This window comes from Erpetoichthys calabaricus, chromosome 10 (assembly GCF_900747795.2).
Source record: "Erpetoichthys calabaricus chromosome 10, fErpCal1.3, whole genome shotgun sequence".
In the NCBI taxonomy this organism is placed as follows: Eukaryota; Metazoa; Chordata; class Cladistia; order Polypteriformes; family Polypteridae; genus Erpetoichthys; species Erpetoichthys calabaricus.
Genome location: NC_041403.2, coordinates 8,873,578 through 8,900,156, shown reverse-complemented (window position 1 = coordinate 8,900,156; position 26,579 = coordinate 8,873,578). Strand labels below are relative to the sequence as shown.

General features: G+C 41.7%; 1 protein-coding gene across 1 annotated transcript in view; it reads left to right on the top strand.

The window, feature by feature from the left end:
- ap1m3 (adaptor related protein complex 1 subunit mu 3) overlaps nucleotides 1-26,579 on the top strand; it is a 98,970-nt gene that overhangs the window by 29,978 nt on the left and 42,413 nt on the right. Inside the window, exons 2-4 of the mRNA XM_028810855.2 lie at nucleotides 1,287-1,443; nucleotides 15,279-15,346; nucleotides 18,609-18,739. Of these exons, the coding sequence (XP_028666688.2) occupies nucleotides 1,287-1,443; nucleotides 15,279-15,346; nucleotides 18,609-18,739 (356 nt within the window). The remainder of the gene's footprint in view (nucleotides 1-1,286; nucleotides 1,444-15,278; nucleotides 15,347-18,608; nucleotides 18,740-26,579) is intronic.

Sequence of the window (26,579 nt, the reverse complement as noted above, 5' to 3'; positions counted from 1 at the left end):
GGAAGTTACAGCAGAATATTTGGGTCCTCTTTCGAGTGAATCTCCCTGTATAATATCCGTATATAGTGTGCACCACCGAGACCTAAATCCCGGACACAACAAACACAAATACAGTGACCTGATTCTTATTATAAAAAAAGATTTCTCCAGCACAACACCACTAAATTAGAATTCTTTCTTCTTAGTGTTTGCCCTGACGTTTAGTGTGAATTGTGAAACCTTACGTGCACAGCTGTGTGCCTTTCTAAATGATATCCAATCAATTCAGTTTGTCCCGGGTGGACTCCAATCAACTTCTAGACACATCTCAAGGAGAATTAAGCAAACAGGAGGCACCTGACTGACCACAACTTGGATTGCTACAGCAAAGGGTCTGATTACATCCATAATTTTAATCAATTTGCAAACCTTTCTGAAACCATGTGTTCACTTCATCGTTATAGATTGCTGTGTGTAGATTTGTGGACAAAAATGGCAGATATACAGTATTCATTTAAAATGAAGTCAACAACATAGTAAAGTGTGAAGAAGGCAAAGGAGTCTGAATACTTTCTGAATCCACTTTATATATACAGGATTTATCTATTGAAAAAATGGGTGTCTTTGTAACATTAACATTAGAACATAATAAAAATCTGGACTAGAGCAGGCATTTCAGCTCAACAAGAGCTTGCCAGTACATCCCCTCCATTTTATTCTTTCAAAATAATATCAAGTCCCTAAAGTTCTACCACATAACTTGATCCCTTATTCCATGTGTTTGTGGTTCTCTGTGTGAAGAAAAATGTCCTAATGTTTGTGTGAAATTTATTAAGAAGTTTCCAGCTGTGTCCCCATGATCTTGATGTACTCATTTTAAAATAACAGTCTTGATCCACTGCACAAATTCCCTTCATAATTTTAAACACTTTAGTCGGGTCTCCTCTTAATTTTCTTTTGCTTAAACTGTGTATGGATCTGTCAGTTTTTTTTTCTCTACTTTCTTAAGCTGGGATCATCCATTGCGAACCTACCTTGAACTTAATGCCGTCTGTAATATTAATTCTGCAGGATATATCTTTTTCACAGACCACTATCGCTGAATATGTTAATTTACAACAATTAAGTAAAAGTAAGCCAGTGGTTTGTTTAGATCCACACAGTAAGTCTTCTTATTTTCAGCTCCTTAGGTATGGGCACACTGTCTGCCTACTACTTTGCTTTAGATTCTTCCAGTGCACAATATAGGCTAGTAATGTATTATTTACAAATAGGCTTTGTTTTAAACCTAATCTGCTTCTTTATAGGTTCTCATATGTCGGAATTACATGGGGGACGTTGACATGAATGAAATCGAGAACTTCATGCCTATTTTGATGCAGAAGGAAGAAGAAGCTGATGTTTCACCTTTACTAACTCACGGCAAAGTGAATTTTATGTGGATTAAACACAGCAACCTCTACTGTATCCTTTATTTGCAAAGTTTATCTTGACTGATGCTGTTCTTTATTTACCTTTGCATTTATTTGTTTAATATTGAAATCATTTTTACAGCTTTTTGCATCAGAGGAGTATTGCACAACAAGATTCAATATGATGCAATGCCTCACAGTACAAATGCAATGGATTTTCAGGAGTTTGGATCAAAGGCACAGAGGAGATTAAAAATAAACTCCTGGAGGAGAAGTAGAAATATCTTGAGAATCAAAGGCTCGGCAGTTCTCTTCTAGATGTTGTGGTTATAATTAAGCTTGTCATTTCCCAAGCCTTAATTTTACATATATAGGTAATGCTTTTATGAAGGATAACAGTAAAATGACAATTGCATTTTGCAATTCATGGTTCTTCTATCACAGGGGTGTTGAAGTCCGGACCTGGAGGGCCACAGTGGCTGCAGGTTTTCATTCTAACCCTTTTCCTAATCAGTGACCAGTTTTCACTGCTAATTAAATCCTTTTCCCTTCATTTTAATAGCTCTGTTTTTAAGGATTCAGTCCTCTGAATTTATTCCTTTCTTCATTAAATGACAGCCAAACAGAAATGAGATGCGACACGAGCCAACAGGTGACCAGCTAAACTGGGATTTCAAACTCCAACCTATTTCACTCCAACCAATCTCTTAATGAGAAGCCGATTCTTACTGTTAATTAAAGCCGTTATTTAATTCCATGACTTGTTGCTGCTCTCATTCTGCCATAGCAGACATTTCCAAAACTCGTGATTTTTCTGTTTTTTTCTAAGAACACCGTCAAAATGTTTTGGTGACCTGAGAGATCAACCTTACCGAGATCTTCACCTTTCTTTATTTTCAGATGTTGTGTGATGGGCACAGGTGAGCTGGTCGTGTGGCGGCTTGTTTTGTGACTCATTATTGTTTTGCTGCGAATTAAGGAAAAAGAAACAACAAAGGGGCCTGAGTCAAGTTAATTAAAGTTAAGGCAAAAGAAGTTATTTAGCAGCAAAAACTGGTCACTAATGAAGAAGATGGTTAGAATGAAAACCTGCAGCCCTCCAGGACCAGAGTTCGACACCCATGTTCTAGCAGCTTACTTTTAAGAGCCTTGCACAGGGTCTCTCACAGGGATTCAGACATGAGGATTAAAAGCGCAACTTCATAATTTTATGTAGTAACACCTCTACCATAGGGGAGAAGCACTGACAATTTGAAGTTTTCACATTTTATAGTCTAGTTTTAATCAAGACAGGGTAGCATTATGGGGGTGGCGCAGTGGTAGCGCTGCTGCCTCGCAGTTAGGAGACCCGGGTTCACTTCCCGGGTCCTCCCTGCGTGGAGTTTGCATGTTCTCCCCGTGTCTGCGTGGGTTTCCTCCAGGCGCTCCGGTTTCCTCCCACAGTCCAAAGACATACAGGTTAGGTGGATTGGCGATTCTAAATTGTCCCTAGTGTGTGCATGGTGTGTGGGTGTGTTTGTGTGTGTCCTGCGGTGGGTTGGCACCCTGCCCGGGATTGGTTCCTGCCTTGTGCCCTGTGTTGGCTGGGATTGGCTCCAGCAGACCCCCGTGACCCTGTGTTCGGATTCAGCGGGTTGGAAAATGGATGGATGGGTAGCATTATATTGTCAAAGTGAGTACATATGCACTGCAGTTTAATTAAGAGAATCAAACAAAAGGGGAGAAAAAAGAACCACAGTTTGTCACATGTATTATTTTTATTATTTTTAACATAAATAATAAATTTGACCAACGAGAGTAGACCATTCAGTCCATCAAGCCCTTTTGTTTAGCTACAGTGGTGTGAAAAACTATTTGCCCCCTTCCTGATTTCTTATTCTTTTGCATGTTTGTCACACAAAATGTTTCTGATCATCAAACACATTTAACCATTAGTCAAATATAACACAAGTAAACACAAAATGCAGTTTGTAAATGGTGGTTTTTATTATTTAGGGAGAAAAAAAATCCAAACCTACATGGCCCTGTGTGAAAAAGTAATTGCCCCCTGAACCTAATAACTGGTTGGGCCACCCTTAGCAGCAATAACTGCAATCAAGCGTTTGCGATAACTTGCAATGAGTCTTTTACAGCGCTCTGGAGGAATTTTGGCCCACTCATCTTTGCAAAATTGTTGTAATTCAGCTTTATTGGAGGGTTTTCTAGCATGAACCGCCTTTTTAAGGTCATGCCATAGCATCTCAATTGGATTCAGGTCAGGCCTTTGACTAGGCCACTCCAAAGTCTTCATTTTGTTTTTCTTCAGCCATTCAGAGGTGGATTTGCTGGTGTGTTTTGGGTCATTGTCCTGTTGCAGCACCCAAGATCGCTTCAGCTTGAGTTGACGAACAGATGGCCGGACATTCTCCTTCAGGATTTTTTGGTAGACAGTAGAATTCATGGTTCCATCTATCACAGCAAGCCTTCCAGGTCCTGAAGCAGCAAAACAACCCCAGACCATCACACTACCACCACCATATTTTACTGTTGGTATGATGTTCTTTTTCTGAAATGCTGTGTTCCTTTTACGCCAGATGTAACGGGACATTTGCCTTCCAAAAAGTTCAACTTTTGTCTCATCAGTCCACAAGGTATTTTCCCAAAAGTCTTGGCAATCATTGAGATGTTTCTTAGCAAAATTGAGACGAGCCCTAATGTTCTTTTTGCTTAACAGTGGTTTGCGTCTTGGAAATCTGCCATGCAGGCCGTTTTTTGCCCAGTCTCTTTCTTATGGTGGAGTCGTGAACACTGACCTTAATTGAGGGAAGTGAGGCCTGCAGTTCTTTAGACGTTGTCCTGGGGTCTTTTGTGACCTCTCGGATGAGTCGTCTCTGCGCTCTTGGGGTAATTTTGGTCGGCCTGCCACTCCTGGGAAGGTTCACCACTGTTCCATGTTTTTGCCATTTGTGGATAATGGCTCTCACTGTGGTTCGCTGGAGTCCCAAAGCTTTAGAAATGGCTTTATAACCTTTACCAGACTGATAGATCTCAATTACTTCTGTTCTCATTTGTTCCTGAATTTCTTTGGATCTTGGCATGATGTCTAGCTTTTGAGGTGCTTTTGGTCTACTTCTCTGTGTCAGGCAGCTCCTATTTAAGTGATTTCTTGATTGAAACAGGTGTGGCAGTAATCAGGCCTGGGGGTGGCTACGGAAATTGAACTCAGGTGTGATACACCACAGTTAGGTTATTTTTTAACAAAGGGGCAATTACTTTTTCACACAGGGCCATGTAGGTTTGGATTTTTTTTCTCCCTAAATAATAAAAACCATCATTTAAAAACTGCATTTTGTGTTTACTTGTGTTATATTTGACTAATGGTTAAATGTGTTTGATGATCAGAAACATTTTGTGTGACAAACATGCAAAAGAATAAGAAATCAGGAAGGGGGCAAATAGTTTTTCACACCACTGTAATAGCTAAGCTATCCCAAAATTCAGATTTTTCTTAAAGGTTGTCAAGGTTTCTGCTTCAACTCAATGTCTTGGTAGTTTGTTCCAGAGTCACACTACTATTTACGTAAAGAAGTGTTTCCTGGCTTTAGTCCTAAATGCTCTTTCCTTTAATTTCCACTAACATCCTCAAATATGTTGAAAGTATTCTACAGGATCTACTTTGTCAATGCCTTTGGGGATTGTGAATTCCTGGATTAAGCCCCCCACGTAGTCTCCTGTGCTTGAGACTCTTCTTCTTTTGGCTGCTCCCGTTAGGGGTCGCCACAGCGGATCATCTTCTTCCATATCTTCCTGTCCTCATCATCTTGCTCTGTCACACCCATCACCTGCATGTCTTCTCTAACCACATCCATAAACCTTTGCTGCTCACCTTCCTCTTTTTCTCTTCCCTGGCAGCTCTATCCTTAGCATCCTCTCCCAATATACCCCTCATGACTAAACAGGTTTAATTCTTTGAGTCAGTCAGAGTACGACATGTCCTTAAGTCCTGGGATGTACTTGGTTGCTCTCCTTTGCACAGCTTCAAGTGCTGCTATGTCTTTCTTGCACCATGGTGACCAGAACTGCACACAATACTCCAGATGCGGTCTCACAGTGTGTTGTATAGTCTGAGCATACCTTCCTTTGACGTAAAAACAACAGTAAATGCCAATAGGGACCCTGCTCTGTTGGGCCCTGGAGCAAGAAAGGCCCTTAACCTGCAATTGCTGAGTGCTTTGAGTCGTGAGAAAAGCGCTATATAAATGCAAAAAATTATTAATCACAATGAGGAAACCATCAGTATTGCCGAAGGTCACGGAATGCAAGTGAATAGAAATGAGTCTTTGATCTCGTTTTGAACAGTTCAATTGTAGACGACTCCTTTATGTAATGCGGTAAAGAGTTCCACAGGCAAGGAGCAGCAGCTGCAAAAGCCCTGTCCCCCTTAGTTTTACACTTGGTACGAGGGACAACAAGAGTGCTGATGTTCTTCTGCTGAAATCTCAGCCAGCTCAGTCACCGTTGTCCATATTGCAGTTCTGATTTTTGTTTAGTGGCGAGAATATCCGAGAAAAAGAAGTTCAATTTTCAGCATACAGATAACTCTATAGCTGAACATTGTTGTGTACCTTTATGTCGAGCCTCCAGTAAATACAACAAATTACTTAGTTTTCATGCATTTTTTCCCTCCAATGCGGAAAACCAGATCTAAATGGATCATCGCTATCTGGAGAGAGAGCTTGACAGTTAGTTCCCATACACAAATTTGTAGCTGGCATCTTAAAAAAAGAGGATTTTCACGAACCAGGGTCTGAGACAGGGTGGCCACGGTTGAAAAAGGGAGCAGTTCATGCATTGTTTGAGTGGAACAATTTCTCCGTTCCACCTTCCAGACCGGGGGTTTAGTAGAGGAAAAATGCGACCGATGGAGGATGACACACTGGCCAAGGCAGAGGATGATAAAATCCCCATGGACCATGACTTTGCTTTGGCTCCAGATCCAGTAGTTTTTCAACCTAGCGCTTGATGAAAATATGCCAGTCAGAGAGGAGATCCTCCTGCTGATGAAACAAATGGAGACCCTTACAATGAAGCAGTGGTTTTTGACATTCACTATTTTGCTGGCTCAAACAGAGACCTTTGCTTTTTTACAAGATAAATATCCAGCAGACTCATGTTATTATGTACAAGGGGGCTTTGCCCCCTGCTCGCTTCGCTCACCTACCCCCGGCGTTTTGAACCCGTGCCTGCTTTGCTTCCGCAGTTTCAGACGTGCATTGTGGGCGCCTGCATTGTTTTGAACCCGTGCTTGCCTTGCTTCCGCGATTTGAGACGCGCGTTGTAGGCGTCCCTGTTCATTGTATCTGTCTATGCGGGCTCGTTTCTGTAGCTCCGTTAGTGGAGCTGTTTGGTTTTGGAGCCAAGACAGCTATGCTTCCGCGGTTTCAGACGCGCGTTGTAGGCGCCCACGTGTATTGTTGTTATCCATGCAGGCTCGTTTTTGTAGCTTCATTAGTGGAGCTGTATAGTTTTGGAGACGTGATCGTGACTCTAGTAGTTCTACGTTGTGTACCGTTAGTAATATGAATAATTGCACTTACTGTTAATACGGAGCGATTTCTGTGGTTGTACTGTCAATAATGCATCACTGTAATGTGATTCACCTATGCTGTATAGTATGGACGTGTGAGGATGACGTACGTTTAATACGGAGCGTTCGCCCGTGTCACTCTGGGGCCCCCCATTGTTAATACGGAGCTCCTTCCGTACTATTATGCGGTGCATTGTGGACCACTGCAGATTCCGTAGTGTTTCCCGTTTCACTTTGTATCTCGGTCAGTCGAGCTCTTTCTTTTTGGAGCCGTGCCTGCCTGGTTTGCGGCATTTCAGACGCGCGTTGTAGGCGCCTGCGTTCATTAATTATATCCAGGTGGGCTCGTTTTTGTATCTCGGTCACTCAAGCTCTTTCGTTTTGAACCCGTGCCTGCTTTGCCTCCGCAGTTTGAGACGCGCGTTGTAGGCGTCTACGTTCATTGTATCTGTCCATGCAGGCTCGTTGTTGTAGCTGTGTTAGTTGTCGAGCTGCTTGGTTTTGGAGCCGAGACAGTTTTGCTTCCGCGGTTTCAGACGCGCTTCCGTACTATCTCGGGTTTGGTTTGTGAGCCTTTGTGGACTCCGTAGTCTGTCCCATTTCACTCTGGGGCGGGGCGCTGACTCCTCTTGTGTTACTATGTCTCCTGCGTCCATGGGCAGTTACCTGCTTCCATATTACTTCTCTCCCGTTTCACTCTGGGGTGGGGGGCTTTGTGTGGCGCCTGCGTGTCGTTCGTAGTCTCTCCCGTTTCACTCTGAGGTGGGGGGCTTTGTGTGGCGCCTGCGCACTATGTCTCCTGCGTCCATGGGCATGTACCTGCTTCCATATCCGGTGTACCATTCTCGGTTAGTAATATGGATTGTAGTATCACCACCGAGTGCCACAATGGATGGATTATCTACTCTTTACATGGCTGTCTGAGGTGGCTCACTCTCCTTAAAAGTACCGCTTTGCCTTTTGCTGCACTAGTTGGAATACGTGTGTGCGACTGTGTAGAGTTGCCCATTTTATAGGTGCTCCTGCTATTGATGATGTAATGCCAGCTCATTGTTTTTTGGTGATTCATCCCTGGCTGATGTAACTCGTTTAGCACCATTGCAGTATTAAGCTGACATACATATACAGTATAGCTGTCCGTGAATAAACTTTAATGACTAATTATTGAAATTCTGTTTTTTAAAGAAGCCTGATGTAAATCACATATCTGTTCAAGGACAGTTCATAGTAGATACAAGTTTTTAATAGTCTGGATCTTATTTTCGTAATTGTGGATGTAACTTGAAACACATAGTTTGAAGCCTTTCTCCTTTTAAACTCCTGATGTTTGGCACAGGGTTTGAATAATGCGACTTACATCTTTTATCATAAGTCTAGGCACATCTCAAAGTGATCGGGTCAAAAACGCCATAGCTAGTTTGTTTTGATATCAGCACTGTGTGGGAGACAGCCGACAGTTCAACCTGGCTGGGATGCCCATGGAATGGAAGGATGGGGGAAGTCGGCTTGGCTACTTGTCGACACTGCCTCCCCCAAAACACTAGATGGCAGCTTCCCTGGAGTGTAGTGGTGTCCTGGATTCCTGCAGGGCATCCTGGGACTTGGAGTTCAGATTCTCAGCCCCAACTATATTAAATTTCCAGGCCATTATGCCTCTTGCCTGCCAAACCTAGGCACCCACCACCTTTTGTGGGGTATTTGGGAACAGTCACCTTACTCGAGGGTCCATAATAAGTTCTCAACGTGTTCCTATCTGAACCCGGCTCTATCCTATAGGTCCCCTTTCTACACGCCCAAGTGCCTTTGAAAGGTTGGTGGGTCGAAGCACACTCCGGTTTTCCCCAATACCTCACAAAGGTTTCATAAAAGGTTATATAAGCACAATTGCAAACAAAATCTTTTTCTTTTTTCCTTCCATCTCTTCTCTCTGTCCATCCTCACTCCAGTGAGTGTTGCCTTCCTTCCTTCTGACTCCCAATCAACTGAAGGAGAATGAACAGCTTTGTTTTATGATGGACAGGTGTCAGGGCATAGGCTGATGGAAGTACTTATGGTCAAGTGGATGTCCCGAAAAACAGGGATCATGAATCCCTGTGGTACCCATGTGTCTCCAGCAGGGTTCGCTTGTCCCCCGGGATTGTGTTCTTTATAGAAATGCAGGACATACCTGAACCTTTATGTATACCCCTTCAGTAAATGATTTTGGAAATAATCAGACAAACGAAATATGGTGCAAAAAAGATACACTACCGGTCAAAAGTTTTTCCAGTTTTTCTTTAATTTCAATCATCTGAAATGTAATGAATGACCTAAAATAATGAAATTGTAAACAGTAAACTGCCAGATGTTTAAATTTAAAGTTTAGTTAGCAAAAACAGAAAAAAAGGAAATTTCAGAATATTATAAATGGACCTTCGTCAGAGATCATCTAAAAGATTACAACCTACAAATGTTCTGCAGCAATTAAAGTAAATTTAGCCTTGTTAGTTGAACCAAAATAATTGGCACAGGTGTCCCAACTTCTGTGGATTACTTAAACGTTGGAGGAGACTGTGTTACAACACCCTAGAACACAGGTGTCGGACTCCGGTCCTCGAGGGACGCAGTGGCTGCATGTTTTCAATCTAACCATCTTCTTTATTAGTGAGCCATTTTTAGTGCTAATTAACTTCTTTTGCCTTAGTTTTAATTAACTTGTCTCAGGCCCCTTAATTGTCTCTTTTTCCTTAATTAGTAGCCAAACAATAATGAGACATCAAACAAGCCACCATATGACCAGCTCACCTGTGCCCATCACACAATATCTAAAAATAAAGAGAGGTGAAGGTCTCAGAAAGGTTGATCTCTCAGGCTATCAAAACATTTTGACGGTGTTCTTAGAAAAAACAGAAAAATCGACAAATTTGGAAATATCTGCTGTGGCAGAATGAGAGCAGCACCAAGCCATTGGATTAAATAACGGGCTTAATTAACAGCAAGAATCAGCTTCTCATTAAGAAACTGTTTGGAGTGAAGTTGGTTGGAGTTTGAAATCCCAGTTTAGCTGGTCATCTGTTGGCTCGTTTCACGTCTCATTTCTGTTTGGCTGCCATTTAATGAAGAAAGGAATCAATTCAGAGGACTGAATCCTTAAAAACAGGGCTATTGAAATGAAGGGAAAAGGAGTTAATTAGCAGTGAAAAGTGATTAGGAAAAGGGTGAGAATGAAAACCTGTAGCCACTGTGGCCCTCCAGGCCCGGAGTTTGACACCCCTGCGGCCTAGAAAGTTGTAAATTCCAGTGATAATGGCAAGAAATTGGCAGAGACAGAGCATTATTACCCTATATAATTATTATCTTTATATATAACTAGCAAAATACCCGCGCTTCGCAGCGGAGAAGTAGTGTGTTAAAGAGGTTATGTAAACATATATATACATAAACATATATACATATATATATATACATATCTACATATACACATATCTACATATACATATATATATATACATACAGTGGTGTGAAAAACTATTTGCCCCCTTCCTGATTTCTTATTCTTTTGCATGTTTGTCACACAAAATGTTTCTGATCATCAAACACATTTAACCATTAGTCAAATATAAGACAAGTAAACACAAAATGCAGTTTTTAAATGATGGGAAGGTCTACAGGATGGTAGTGAGATCAGCTATGTTATATGGGTTGGAGACGGTGGCACTGACCAGAAAGCAGGAGCTGGAGGTGGCAGAGTTAAAGATGTCAAGATTTGCATTGGGTGTGAAGAGGATGGACAGGTTTAGAAATGAGGACATTAGAGAGTCGGCTCAAGTTGGACGGTTGGGAGACAAAGTCAGAGAGGCAAGATTGCGTTGGTTTGGACATGTGCAGAGGAGAGATGAGGGGTATATTGGGAGAAGGATGCTAAGGATAGAGCTGCCAGGGAAGAGGAAAAGAGGAAGGCCTAAGAGAAGGTTTATGGATGTGGTGAGAGAGGATATGCAGGTGATAGGTGTAACAGAACAAGATGCAGAGGACAGAAAGGTATGGAAGAAGATGATCCGCTGTGGCAACCCCTAACGAGAGCAGCCGAAAGAAGAAGAAGAAGATTGTCTGTAACATAGGCCTCTGATGTGGTCAGCTGGTCACTCAGTCTGTTAGTCCACATATCTGGTCATAAAACTCTTGTCTCTATTCAGACCATTTTGTAGAGTATTGAATTTAAGTATAAGTTTGTATTCCCATTCTCTCTGTTCCTGTTGGGTCTTGAAATTACCCATAAGCACAGTGACCCTCAGATCCTTTACTGTTAAAGTGTGCTGCCACTGGAAGATCAACACTGTTCTGATTGATATGAAATCTGTGTGAGTTCATTCGCTGGCGCAGTGTCTGACCAGTTTCCACTACATACAGTCCAGTGTTGGGGCATCTTATGCACCTGATTAGGTAAACCACATTAGCAGAACGAACCCTTTATTTTATGCTCCTGCAGGCAATGTGGTATAACTACCTGATCAGTCGTGTAGATATGTGCACAGGTGCCATACCTGTTCTGTAGGCAGGGAAATGTGCCACTTGCTGCTGACCCACACACAGAGTTTCGGACAATCAGTTGTTTGAGGTTTGATGGTTGTCTGTATGCAAGGAGGGGAGGTTCTGGGAATATATCCTTCAGTTTATTGTCTTTCTGTACCATGGGTTGAAGCTCTTTCATAATTTTGCAAAGTGTTTCCAGATGTGGATGATAAGTTACAACTAGTGGGACCCGGTTCTTGGTTTCTGCACCTTTGTATTCCAGAAGGTTTTCTCTGAGTATAGCTGTAGCTCTCCTGATATGTAGGTCTGTTGATTTGGGAGTGTATCCTTGTTTGATTAAATCTGTCCTGAGTTTCTGCAGTTGTGTGTCCCGATCCATTGGGTCTGAGCAAATACGATTGTAACGTATTGCCTGGCTGCAGATGATGGAGTTCTGTATATGCTTTGGGTGGAAACTGTCATTTCTTAGATATGTCCATCTGTCTGTTGGTTTGTGAAAAATTGATGTCATAAGGGTACCGTCCTTTATGCGAGTGGTAGAAAGCTGATCTTTGTTTGTGAATAATTTAAAGTTTTATGTTGGGGTGGAATGAATTGTAATTCCTATGGAAGCAAAGAAGGTCTTTTTCGCTTGCGGTCCAGATTATAAGAATGTCATCTATGTACCGAAGGTAAAGCATTGGTTTTATTGCACAGGTTGACAAGAAGTCCCATTCTAATCTTGCCATGAATAATTTTGCATAATGGGGTGCGAAACGACATCCAATTGCAGTTCCCATTAGTTGTAAGTAAATGTCCTGACTAAAAGAAAACACATTGTGAATTAATATGAATTTTATCAATTGTATCACTGGCTCTGTTTGTAAGCCATGTTGTTGCAGGTACGTCTGACAGGCCATGGTTCCATCATCATGGGGGATGTTTGTGTATAATGCCTCCACATCCATTGTAACAAGGAAGGCTCCCTCAGAAATGGTGTCTAGGGCAGCAAGTTTTTTAAGGAGGTGGGTGGTGTCCTGTACATAGCAAGGGGTTTGAGAATGCTTTCAACCCATCCTGAAATATTTTCCGTCTGTGTACCAATTCCTGAGATTATTGGCCTTCCTGGGTTCCCATCTTTATGGATCTTGGGGAGCATGTAGAAGTATCCCACTTTTGGATCCTCAGGGATTCGACTACTGATGTGGTCCTTGATGTTAACAGGTACGTTGCTTAACAATTTCTTCAGTTCTTTCATGTAAACATCAGTGGGGTCCTCTTGTAGTTTGCAGTAATAAGTGGTATTAGAAAGCTGCCTCTTTTATATAATCAGACTAGGGGGCTTCGCTCGTCCACCCCCTGGGTTTGGTTTACCAAATATACAATTTAAAAGAGATTGTTATTTTCATGGGAATTGTTACATATGCATTAATTTCACTTTTACTTTAAAACTTTTGTAAAAATAATATTTGTACTTTATTTCCGGCCCCGGGCGTGGTTACATCTCTTTCTCGCAGAACATATAACGCTGCTCGCGTTGTGAAGGGGGTGCGGCTGAACGCACGTTAAGGAGATGCCGTCGGATCATCTGCTGTCTTTCTGCTCCTGTGAAGGGGCGAGAGGGGTTTTTTTTTTTAGGGTGGCTGAATGCACGCTAAGGAGAAGCAGTCGGATCATCTGCTGGCTTTCTGCTGCTGGCGAGCTGCGTGTTTTGCTTGTTGTTGTTTTAAGAGCTGGGAGCACATGAAGCATTGTAGCAGTGCTACTATCAGTAAAAACTGCATCTCCCAGGAGTCCCTGTAGGGGCTGTTGGGGTCAAAGGTGGTCAGAGGAGTTTAAAAGGAGGGCAGGTGTCCAAGGAATAAAAAGAAGTGTTTTTTGTTGTTGTATTTTGTGTTTCGTTTACCTGTCGAACTGCCTTCTGTTAATCCATATTTAATTGCTATGTCCTGGATTGTATCCGTTGTTGGGGTCTGGATTGTCTGTCTACCTGGGTGCTGAGGACTGTTTGTGGATTCACGGCTTCCCCGCAAGTAAAGGAGCGCTCCTGAACCATCCATCCGTCTTCACCCTTACAGTGTCTACCGGTAGGACTGTTTTTCATTCCCTTACTACATACAGATCTCTGGACTTACTCTCGTCATCTCTCATTACATCCGGTGTGATATTCCATGGACTTTGCTGTGTGGTGTTTGTATGTTTATTGTAATATCGCCGTAGGGGTACAGGGGTGGCATTATTTATATTATTTAATTTCATTATATTCTTTAATTTCTGTTAGTTTCCAGTGTGCTGTTGTTTTGTCTCTGTTTTTGAGTGTGGGCGGGCGGGCCAAGGCTGGAAGCGTCCCTGGGATCCTCTATAAAAAAATAAATAAATCACCGTCATCTAGATCAGGGGTCCTCAATCACAGTCCTGGAGGGCCGCAGTGCTTGCAGGTTTTTGTTCTCACCTGGTTGCTTAATTAGAAAGCAATTCTTGCCAATAATTTAATTTCATGGCTTGCTAGTGCTTTAACTCTGCTATGTCAGGTCATTCTCCATATCCTAGATTTTCTTCCCCTTTCTAAGGATATGATCCAAATGATTTGAAGGCTAAAATGGAGGAGTAATTCTCAGTCCTTCATTTTCCTTCCAAGTTATTTAATTAAACCCAATAGTGCATGATAAATACACAGAGGTGTAAATGGTAACAAGCTAAATGGAGAAATGCTGGTCTCTTTTGTCATTTGCATGTTATTGCTAATTAGGAGCAATAAAAAACAAGAATACAGCTGTTTAAGTCTAAAATAAGAAATAAGGGTTCAAAATCTTAACGAGCGAGACCACTAAAGTGAAGCAGAAGTGTCACTTGAGAAATAAGTGCTTCTTATTAAGCAACTGGGTTTGAGCAAAAACCTGCAGCCACTTTGCGGCCCTCCAGTACCGTGATTGAGGACCCCTGATCTAGATGGTGTGAATCTTAGTGGCACCTGATCGCTACAGCATGTCTGCCAAAAGCAGTCCAACAACTGCTAGGTTAGATGTCCGTGGACTTGTTTTAAATGATGTCTCACTGCCTTGTCTCGCGTGACGTTGTAAAAACAATACTTGTCCTTTATTTCCAGCCCCGGGCATGGTTACATCTCTGACTCGCAGGACGTATAACGCTGCTCACGTTGTGAAGGGGGGGGGGTGCGGCTGAACGCATGCTAAGGAGATGCCATTGGATCATCTGCTGTCTTTCTGCTGCTGTTGCTGCTGCCCGTCGATCATTTTAAAGCCTGTACAGCAGCTGTCCTTTTGCCACTTCGCGTTTCTGCCGCTCGCATTGTGAAGGGGGAGAGGTGGGGGGGGGGGGGGTTTAGGGTGGCTGAACGCACGCTAAGGAGAAGCGGTCAGATCATATGCTGGTGAGCTGTGTGTTTTGCTTGTCGCTTTTCATTATTTTAAGAGCTGGGAGCAAGTTAAAGTGTCTCTCGCGGGACTTCAAATTGTCTTCCGAGAAGATCACATCTCGTCTCCCTAGTCTCTCTCCCCCAAGATTTTATAATAGAGAGATGTGTTCATGATTACTAAGGCACCCCCTTTATCGGCTGGTTTAATAATGATCTTTGTGTTTTCCCTTAGTGAATGTATGGCTTGCTTTTCTTGTAAACTGATATTGTATACCTGGTTCTGCTCTCGGTCGAGGATCCCAGTTTTGACCCTTGGACATAAAAGGTGTCATTTCACCCTACTTTCTCCGGTATCAATCGATGGCTAACACGGTACAAAACTCTACTGCTATGATTTATGTTGATTTATGGGGCTTGGTCTCCTTTGTAGAGTTTTCTTAACTTTGCCTCACAGTGGTCGCTATAACTAAGAAGAATGCCAATGCTGCACTTGTGTTTGCCTTCCTGTATAAAACAGTGGAGGTAAGTATAGAATGTGACACCACTGCAATTGTATCTTTGTGTCACTCCTGTTTTTTCTGCCTTTGTCAATGTTACTTGAATAAAAGACAAATTTCTATTCCTCAATCTGTAGGAAATCTGAGTATTAGGTAGCCATTCGCAACAGGATCGGTGTCGCCTTAGGTTTTTATTTGATGCCATTTTCTTTTTCTAGATGCTTAGCGTTATCAATTGTTCTTTTAGGTTTCTATCTTTTTTCCTTACTGCAGCTGCCCTTTTTTTGTGCTTGCAGATAATTGTAACTATATTTTTTAAATTTGTCAGTTGGGACACCTCTAGGCAGCTCCTCTCTGAAAAGGTGACTTACAGTGGCATGCAGAAATATTCAATCCCCTTGAAAGTCATCCTAATTTTGTGTATAATAAAAGATTTGCACACATATTTACTGATATAAGAGAACTCTTATGCTATAACAATTGTGGCAGATGACCGGGGACCTTGCCCCACCGGTGACCCCTGGAGAAGGGAAGGATCGGGAGAGGGGCAATATCTTCCCAAAGGGTGTAAGAGGGCTGTCCCCCTGGATTACATCGGGGCACCGGATTTGCAGCTCAAAACTCAACATTGATGGGGTCATTGGCCACCGCCAGGGTGCGCCTGAACGATCCTGGAGCCCTAGATGACAGCACTTACGCTATACCAGGATGTGCTGCCGGAAGAGGAACCAAATGCATCTGGAGTGCTTCTGGGTGCCCATGCAGCACTTCTGCCACACCAGGAAGTGCTGCAGGAAGTTCATCAGGGTGCACCCGGAGCACATCTGGGCGCAACATTAAAGGGGCTGCCTCACTCCAATCGAGGAGCCGGAGTCAGAAGGAAAAAGACAGAGCCTGCAAGAGAGGAGTGGAGGCGGCAGAAGAGAAGATAAAAGGAAAAAGAAGAAAGAAGAAAAAGGGACTATGAGTTGTTTATGATGCATTGTGCTGTGCGATAAAAGAAAATGAATAGAGTGGACATTATGTGTCCTTGGTGTCTGTTCTGTGATCTGGGCTTCTTTCACTAGATAGATAGATAGATAGATAGATAAGATAGATAGATAGATAGATAGATAGATAGATAGATAGATAGATAGATAGATAGATAGATAGATGTGAAAGGCACTATATAATAGATAGATGTGAAAGGCACTATATAATAGATAGATAGTGTGGTGCCCGGCGGGCGTCCATGCCCGGCCGGGGACGCCCAGGAGGAGTGGAGGAGGGCTTGTGCCTCCCTCCAGGACACGAGGGCGCGTCCTCCCTGGTGGCTTTGTGGACCATGGGTACGGAGTTAGGAAGCTCAACCCTGTAGGGGCCCGTGGTCACCGCCAGGAGGCGCCCCAATGCCTTGGGAGTGTTGGCCCTCAGTACTTCCGCCACACCAGGAAGTACTGTGGGGATGAGACTTGAAGACACCCGGTGGACTTCCGGCTTCACCATGGGAGCTTCCGCCACACAGGGGTGTGGCTATGAGCCCTCAGGATCCACCTGGAGTCCTTCCAGGGGGAATAAAAGGGGCCGCCCTCCCTCCAGTCAGGAAAGAGAGTCGGGTGGAAGAGGACGGAGCTTGGTAGAGAGGAGTGGAAGCGGACCAAAGACTGAGAAAGGCATTGTGCGTGTGACCAGGACTTAAGGGGTGATTGGTGCTGAGGCACTGGGTATGTGCACTATATATTGTATAAATAAACATGTGTGTGGTAAAACCATCATGTCTGCCTGTCCGTGTCCAGGCTGTTCCCCACAATAGATAGATAGATAGATAGATAGATAGATAGATAGATAGATAGATAGATAGATAGATAGATAGATAGATAGATAGATAGATAGATAGATGTGAAAGGCACTATATAATAGATAGATAGATGTGAAAGGCACTATATAATAGCAAATGCTACTGTATATGTGATTTTATTTGGACCTTCTTAAGGAATGACTTCTTTCTTGCTACCCTCCTGTAGAGGCCTGTTTTACAGAGTACTCCTCAAAATGTGGACTCCTGCTCCTTCACTCCGGTTTGCTGACTTCTGAGAGTGACGGTTGGATTTTTAGTGGCCTCTCTCACTAGTCGATGTCTCTCTCTGATGTTTAGTTTGGATGAACGGCCTGTTTTAGTAAGAGTTCGACTGCTGTGATGAACCTTCCACGTTCTGATGATGGATCCAGCAGTGCACAGGGACATTCAAACTCTTTGCTCTTTTTTTGTCCCCATTTCCTGCCTTGTGTGTTTCAATGACTTTGTTTTTCACATCAGCAGGATTCTACTTTGTCTTCATTTTTTTGCAGTGATTGTCCAACAACGACTATGGCCCTTACAAAGGGGTCATTTTATAGCCAGTAAGAGGTACAGGATTCACAAGTCGTACCTCATTATGCTTAATTATGACTGTCACCTTTGTGTCAGGGGCGGCACGGTGGCGCAGTGGTAGCGCTGCTGCCTCGTAGTTGGGAGACCTGGGGACCTGGGTTCGCTTCCCGGGTCCTCCCTGCGTGAAGTTTGCATGTTCTCCCCGTGTCTGCGTGGGTTTCTTCCGGGTGCTCTGGTTTCCTCCCACAGTCCAAAGACATGCAGGTTAGGTGGATTGGTGATTCTAAATTGTCCCAAGTGTGTGCTTGGTGTGTGTGTGTGTGTGTACGCCCTGCCAGGATTTGTTCCTTCCTTGCGCCCTGTGTTGGCTGGGATTGGCTCCAGCAGACCACCGTGACCCTCTGTTAGGATATAGCGGATTGACTGACTGACTGACTGACTGACCTTTGTGTCATTTGTGTAAACCTGGAGCTTCCAAAGCACAGAGGTTTAAATTCTTATGCAAACACTAACTTTGGAGTTTGTCTTCTTCAGTAAAATATCAACAGAGAATGGTTCATTTGAACTTTGGAAATGTATTGTTACTGCAGAAGAGTTCACATTAACATACTGAATGGATAAATATCTGTGCAAATCTTTGGTCATGCAGAAAATGAAGATGACTTTCAAAGGGATTGAATTCTTTTGTATGCCACTGTAGCTGTAGATTTCCTACATTAGCAGGAAGAGATGTATTAATTGTTAATCCTGCATAGATTTTTTGTTTTTTTCTCTTTACTTTTGATTAGCTGCATTTCAAACAGAATAGGCTGTCTAGATTCAGCATAACAGTAAGCCTTAAAATGACAGGCAGTTGATAAACATAAATTTGGAATTTTGTAATTCTCCACTTGTGTAAAGATCATTCCAGAACTTATTCCTGCCTTTTCCTCTCTAGGTGTTCAAAGAGTATTTCAAAGAGCTGGAAGAGGAGAGTATTCGAGATAATTTTGTTACCGTGTACGAGCTGTTAGATGAACTGATGGATTTTGGATTTCCTCAAACAACAGACAGCAAAATACTCCAAGAGTAAGTCGGTCATCATTCTCAGCTTATTGGTTACTTTTGTCAGACTGGCACAGATTTTTTTTCTCCTTTATACGTTTTCACTGCTGTTTATGTGCCGTTTTCAGTTTTGTAATTATGATAGACTAGGGGGCTCCGCCACCTGCTCGCTTCACTTGCCATTCCCCAGGTTTGGTTAAGCGGATATACAATTTAAAGAGATTGTTATTTTCATGCATTATTTTCACTTTTACTTTAAAACTTTAGTGAAAACAATATTTGGAATTAACTTTTCTTCACGATCGTATTGAATTTTGATTCCGTGTTTGGACTTGCATCGTGACAACGCAAAGTATAACTGCCCGTGAGTGAATATTGTTTCTTTCTCTCTAATAAATAAATCGACTTTTTCGGATGTTTGTCCGTGTGATTTCTAAATTGTCACAGCAAAAGCTTTTCTCACGGGAAACTGTAAACGTTTTAATTCAAAGAGCATATCAAGATCTCCTTTTGTGTCTAATGTTATTCGCGGAATATGTACTACATTACCTTTCTTGTCGCCTGTTAAAATTTTACATGTTAGAATTGTTCGACCAATTTTGAATACAACTAATCTTATTCCATTGCATGGTCCATCACTCAGACATAAATTATGCGATGACATTATGATACATCCTTCTTTCAACAGTAGTTCGGCTGGTGGAAGACCGGACGGTATTAACAGTTGAAGTTATTCTTTGGGATATTGTAAGTTGATGTTTTCATCTTCCGCAAGAGCTCTACTAACTGCTTCAGCAGTCTATTGATACATATTTAATCAATTTGCCGTGTAACCGATCGCGTTACTTTGTTTGACTTTTTTATTTAAAGGAATGGGTGATTCTATACTGAATATTCGTAAGTGTGTGTGTGTGTGTTCATAAGTAAGCCCTTTAATGGATTGTTGTCTGTCTAAGTTAAGTGCCGAAATGTACCTGATGACCGTGGTCTTGTTTAAAAATAGTTGTAAGTAGGGTGTGTCTTGAAAGAATCTCATGGCAAAAGTCTCCGTCTCATAGGACTTGTTTCCAAAAAGTCTCTTCGAAAAGTCACGTCTCGTCCCAAGATTTTTTTTATTATAATAGACAGATACAGTAATCCCTCCTCCATCGCGGGGGTTGTGTTCCAGAGCCACCCGCAAAATAAGAAAATCCGCGAAGTAGAAACCATATGTTTATATGATTATTTTTATATTGTCATGCTTGGGTCACAGATTTGCGCAGAAACACAGGAGGTTGTAGAGAGACAGGAACGTTATTCAAACACTGCAAACAAACATTTGTCTCTTTTTCAAAAGTTTAAACTGTGCTCCATGACAAGACAGAGATGACAGTTCCGTCTCACAATTAAAAGAATGCAAACATATCTTCCTCTTCAAAGGAGTGCGCGTCAGGAGCAGATAATGTCACATAGATAGAGAAAAGCAAACAAATCAATAGCGCTGTTTGGATTTTAAGTATGCGAAGCACCGCAGCACAAAGCTGTTGAAGGCGGCAGCTCACACCCCCTCCGTCAGGAGCAGGGAGAGAGAGAGAGAGAGAGAGGAGAGAGAGAGAGAAGAGAGAGAGAGAGAGAGAGAGAGAGAGAAACAAAGTCAAAAATCAATACGTGCCCTTCAAGCTTTTAAGTATGCGAAGCAGCATGTCGTTTCAGGAAGCAGCTGCACAAAAGATAGCAACGTGAAGATAATCTTTCAGCATTTTTAGACGAGCGTCCGTATCGTCTAGGTGTGCGAACAGCCCCCCCTGCTCACACCCCCTACGTCAGGATCACAGATAGTCAGCGCAAGAAAGAGAAAGAAAAGTAAGTTGGGTAGCTTCTCAGCCATCTGCCAATAGCGTCCCTTGTATGAAATCAACTGGGCAAACCAACTGAGGAAGCATGTACCAGAAATTAAAAGACCCATTGTCTGCAGAAATCCGCGAACCAGCAAAAAATCCGCGATATATATTTAAATATGCTTACATATAAAATCCGCGATGGAGTGAAGCCGCGAAAGGCGAAGCGCGATATAGCGAGGGATCACTGTATTCTAAATCAGGAGTGTCCAACTCCGGTCCTGGAGGGCCACAGTGGCTGCTGGTTTTCATTCTAACCCTTTTCCTAATCAGTGAGTAGTTTTCACTGCTAATTAACTCCTTTTCCCTTCATTTTAATAGCCCTGTTTTGAAGGATTCAGTGTTCTGAATTGATTTATTTCTTCATTAAATGGGCACCAAACAGAAATGAGATATGAAAGATGACCGGCTAGATTGGAACATCAAACTCCAGCCAATTGCACTCCAACCAGTTTCTTAAAGCCGTTGTTGAATATCATGACTTGTCGCTGTTCTCATTCTGCCACAGCAGACTGTTGATTTTCGTTTTTTCTAAGACCACCATCAAGATATTTTGGTGACCTGAGCAGACTAACATGACCGAGACCTTCACCTTTTCAGGTTTGCTGGTCATGTGGCGGCTTGTTTTGTGTTTCATTATTGTTTGGCTGTTCATTAAGGAAAAAGAAACAACTAAGGGCTCTGAGTCACGTCAATTAAAACGAAGGCAAAACAAGTTAATCAGCAGCAAAAACGGCTCACTATTAAGAAGATGGTTAGAATGAAAACCTGCAGCCATTGCAGCCCGCCAGAACCAGAGTTGGACACCCCTGGTCTAAATTGTTACTATATCAGTTGTCTGATACTGAATGGAGTGCTAAATATTTACTTCAACACAATACTCTTAAAACTGGGACAGGTTCATGCAAAAGTAAACAAAATGAAATCTATTGTTGGAGTTTTAAGACCAATAAAAAATTAGTCCAATAAAATGACTAAAGACAACACTCCATAAATTGTGATAGCACAGTCTAGGCTCTCTCAAGGCAAACAAAAATGATGAAAGGCTACCAGTGAACATTTTAAATAGAAAAGAATAAGAGATGATTATTCAAAGGTCAAATGAGAAGTAGGCTTCCATTAGAACCATAAAAAGATCACATGACAACATTCTCAAACACTCGTTCATCCCATCAGTTGTAGACCAGAATCAATAACAGCAGAGTTGGGTGCAAAGTAGGAAACAAACCTGAACAGGTTTCCAGGCTATCCCACTCTGAACTCAAAACACGCACTCACACTCTCTGTCTCATGGAGCAGATGTAGAATTTTTTTAGCTGAGATGTCTTTAAGGATATGGGAGGGTCCAGTATGGTGGGTTTAAATGTCATGCCCTGTCATTGTCTATGTGGAGTTGCCACGTTCACCAAGTGCTGTGTTTTTCCTTTCACATCACAAAGACATGTCTGAGGAAGATTATGGATTCTTAATTACCTTCTTGTATTTAAGTGGGCCCTGCTATGGACTGGTGTCCTGTCCAGGGATAGTTATTGCCCAGTGCTCACCCTGACCCTGAACTGGATTAAGGGCATTGGAGAATGTTATGTTGTGCTTAGTGTTATGTTATTTTATATTATGTTGTCTTTTATGTTGTTGTGTTGTTAATTGGATTCACCCTTGGTTTCAGAGTTTCTTACAAAATTTCCATCCTATAGGACACAACAACAACATTTATTTCTATAGCACATTTTCATACAAAAAATGTAGGTCAAACTGCTTTACATGATGAAGAAAGAGTAAAAAGACAAAATAAGAATAGCATAGAATAACAGTAAGGTCTGATGGCCAGGGAGGACAGAAAAAACAAAACAAAAAAAAAACTCCAGACGGCTGGAGAAAAAAAATAAAATCTGCAGGGGTACCGAGGCCACGAGACCACCCAGCCCCCTCTAGGCATTCTACCTAACATAAATGACCTCAATCAGTCCTCATGGCATTCAGAGTTCACATGGAAGAACCTGATGATGACGGTCATGTGGACTTGTGGCCTTCAATCCATCAATGTAGGGACTGCATGGCGTCCTGACCAGGAGGTGGGGGTGCAGATCGCCACCACAGAAAACCAGAAAAAGAACAGAAGAGAAAGTAGGGGTTAGTGAGGTTTACGGAGCCAGCATGAATAATAATGATAATTAATTGAATGTACAGAGCAGCAGGATTAAATTAAGATGAAGCTGTGAGAAAGCCATGTTAAAGTAATGTGTTTTCAGCAGTTTGTTAAAGTGCTCCACCCTATTAGCCTGGCGAATTTCTGTCGGTCAGCTATTTCAAATTTGAGGTGCATAACAGCAGAAGGCCGCCTCACCACTTCTTGGAATTCTAAGCAGACCCTCATTTGAAGATCTAAGGTTACAATTTGGAGTGTGAGGTGACTGACATTCCGAAATATAAGATGGAGCGAGATTATTGAAGGCTTTGTTAACCATATGCAGTATTTTAAAGTCAATTCTAAATGACACGGGTAACCAGTGTAGTGACGCTAAGACTGGTGTGATGTGCTCGGATTTTCTTTTCCTAGTTAAGATTCTGTCAGTTGCATTCGGCATTCGTTACAATTGATTGATGTCTTTTTTCGGGTGGTCCTGAGAGGAGTACGTTACAGTAAACTAGCCGACTGAAAACAAAAGTGTGAACTCATTTCTCACCATCTTGCAGTGTTATAAGGGGTCTAACTTTTGCTATATTTCTTAAGTGGAAAAAATGCTGTCCTAGTGATCTGATTAATATGTGATTTAAAATTCAGGTCAGAGTTAATTATTACCCCTAAATAGAGATGAAAAGTTAAGGGTGAATCAGCAACCTGAAAAAGCTTTATGAGCAAACTACAGTATACACCTCCTCCTTTACATTGCTAATTTTAAAAGCTGCCACTCTGAGGAGAATTTGTCTTTAAGGCCCAAGTGCAATGAGGAAACCCAAGGGAAGGCAAATCAGCACAGCAAAGCAAGCATCTTGTTTATTTGAAATGACATGGGCAAGAGAGCAAAGTCTGTGGGGATGGACTTAATTTTTGTTGCTCGGCAGATGGTAACAAATTGTTTAACAACCAGTCCAGTGCAATATTATGATGAGGATTTAGGCTTTTGATTTTGAAAAGGCTTTAAAAATGGATGAAATGTGAGTGATTGTAGCTGTGTTTATCCAAATTATCAAAGTTCTGCAGCTTCAGTGTGCTTCATGGAATTCAGGAAATAGCTTGGCACATTAAAATGATTCCATAGACAAAAATAAGTTCGTTTTTTAAAAGCTTTAGTAAAAATTCAAGGTCAACTGCAGTTTCCGCACCTGTGCTGTTCCAAGTAATTTAAAAACGCTGCTGTAACCCCTGTTTCAAAAAAAACCTGACTCAGATCCGTTACAGCTATAATTTTATTGCCCAATTTCTAATCTTCCATTTATGACTTAGATCTTAGAAAGAGTTGATGCTGCCCAACTCAATGATTATTTAAATTTGCATAACCTACTTGAGCCTTTTCAATCGAGATTCAGAGCCCTATATAGCACTGAAACTGCTTTACTTAAGGTAACCAATGACTTACTTATAACCGTAGATTCTATTTCTCCTTGACTTAAGCAAAGCATTTGATACAGTTACCAGGACATTTTACTGTCCTGACTTTCAGCTATTGGTATCTCTGGTGCTGCTCTTTCTTGGTTCACATCATATCTCAGTGATCACCAGTATTACGTCTTCATTAGGGAACACAAACCTGCCACTACTTCACTCACACGAGGTATCCCTCAAGGGTCACTTCTAGGTCCAATTCTCTTTAACATCTCTATGCTCCCATTAGGTGAGATTATTCATCAGTATGGTCTAAGCTTCCACTGCTATGCCGAAGACACACAACTTTATATAAGTCAGTGGTTCTCAATCTCTGGGGCGGGCCCCCCTAGGGGGGCACGAAGATGTGAAAAAAATACAAGAATCAAAAATATGAAAAATATATCTATTGAAACCAAAACAAATTAACTTAAACTACATTCTGATACTAGAAAAATAAATATAGTTAGATACAGTATATATAATATGTATGTGTGTGTGTATATATATATATATATATATATACAGTATATATATATATATATATATATATATATATATATATATATATATATATACAGTAAACCCTCGTTTATCATGGTTAATCCGTTCCGAAGTAAGATTCTTTATTTATAAAGATAAATAAAGATAAATATTTATTATTATTATTAATATTATTATATTTTCACAGTTAGAGCATAGAAAACCTGCTTACAGCCTTCTAAATATGTTTTAAAACATTAACAAAGCCCTCTAGATATGAAATAACACCCTTTAGTCAAAAGTTTAAACTGTGCTCCAGGACAAGACAGAGATGACAGTTCTGTCTCACAAATAAAAGAATGCAAAGATATCTTCCTCTTCAAAGGAATGCGCGTCAGGAGCAGAGAATGTCAGAGAGAGACAGAGAGAGAGAAAAGCAAACAATCAAAAATCAATACAGTGGAACCTCGGTTCACGACCATAATTTGTTCCAAAACTCTGGTAGTAAACCGATTTGGTCGTGAACCGAAGCAGTTTCCCCCATAGGATTGTATGTAAATACAATTAATCCGTTCCAGACCATACGAACTGTATGTAAATATATATATTTTTTTAAGTTTTTAAGCACAAATATAGTTAATTAAACCATAGAATGCACAGCATAATAGTAAACTAAATGTAAAAACATTGAATAACACTGAGAAAACCTTGAACAACAGAGAAAACTAACACTGCAATAGTTCGCGCTATAGCGCTACCAACCGCTGGCTAAAAACACTTTTTTTTTAATGAGTTTTAAGCACAGGGAAAAAAATGAACATTTGAAAAAATCCGTAATTTAATAAACCACCAAGAAAAGTAACATTGCAACAATGCACGCTACGAATCGATCGCTGTAAACAGAAGTGAAAACAAAATCAAGATGTATCCAGCTCCCTCTCTCGCGCTGCCTGTGTGTCTGCGTCTCTCTCTCTCTCGCGCTGCCTGTGTGTGTGTGTTGCGTGCTCTCTCGCTCTCTCTCTCTTGCTTGCTGCACAGGGAGAGACTGAACATGTACAAACCGAAAGGGAAACTGGCTTGTTCGTATACCGAGTGTGTGGTCGTGAACCAAGGTAAAAGTTTGGCGAACTTTTTGGTCGTAAACCGATCTGTACGTGTACCGAGACGTTCGTGAACCGAGGTTCCACTGTACGTGCCGTTCGGGCTTTCAAGTATGCAAATCACCGTGTGGGAAGCATATCGTATATCATTGAGGAGTTTTATTTAATACATAATACATGCTCTGGTTGGGTAGTTTCCCCACCATCTGCCAATAGCGTCCCTTGTATGAAATCAACTGGGCAAACCAATTGAGGAAGCATGTACCATAAATTACCACTCTACACAACAGACTTCCAGCACAACACCAGTGTTTGCCATCTACAGAAATTTTCAGATTCCTTGTCCATCACAAGCTGCATTAATAATGGAGATGAGTCAGAGTACAGGAAAACCTGAAACACAACATGAGTAAAACAAAAGAGCTGGTGGTGGACTTCTGACGTGCCAAGAAACCTCCGAGACCAGTCATTATGCGGGTGGGGATTGAACATGGAGGTGGTACAGAGCTACAAGGACCTGCTGGTTCACGAAAAAAAAACAGCTGAACTGGTCTGATGACACAGTGGTACCATACATAAAGGGTCAGAGCAGACTGTATTAGCTAAGGAGACTCTGGTCTTTTGATGTGTGCAGCAAGCTGCCTGAAATGTTTTATCAGTCCATAGTAGCCAGTGTGGTGCTCTATGCTGCAGTGTCCTGGGGAAGCAACTGAGTACAAAAGAAGCACAATGACTAAACAAACTTATCAGGAAGCCTGTGCCATCACAGGGCGAACTCTGGACACAGTGGAATCTGTTGCGGAAAAGATAAATGGTGGCAA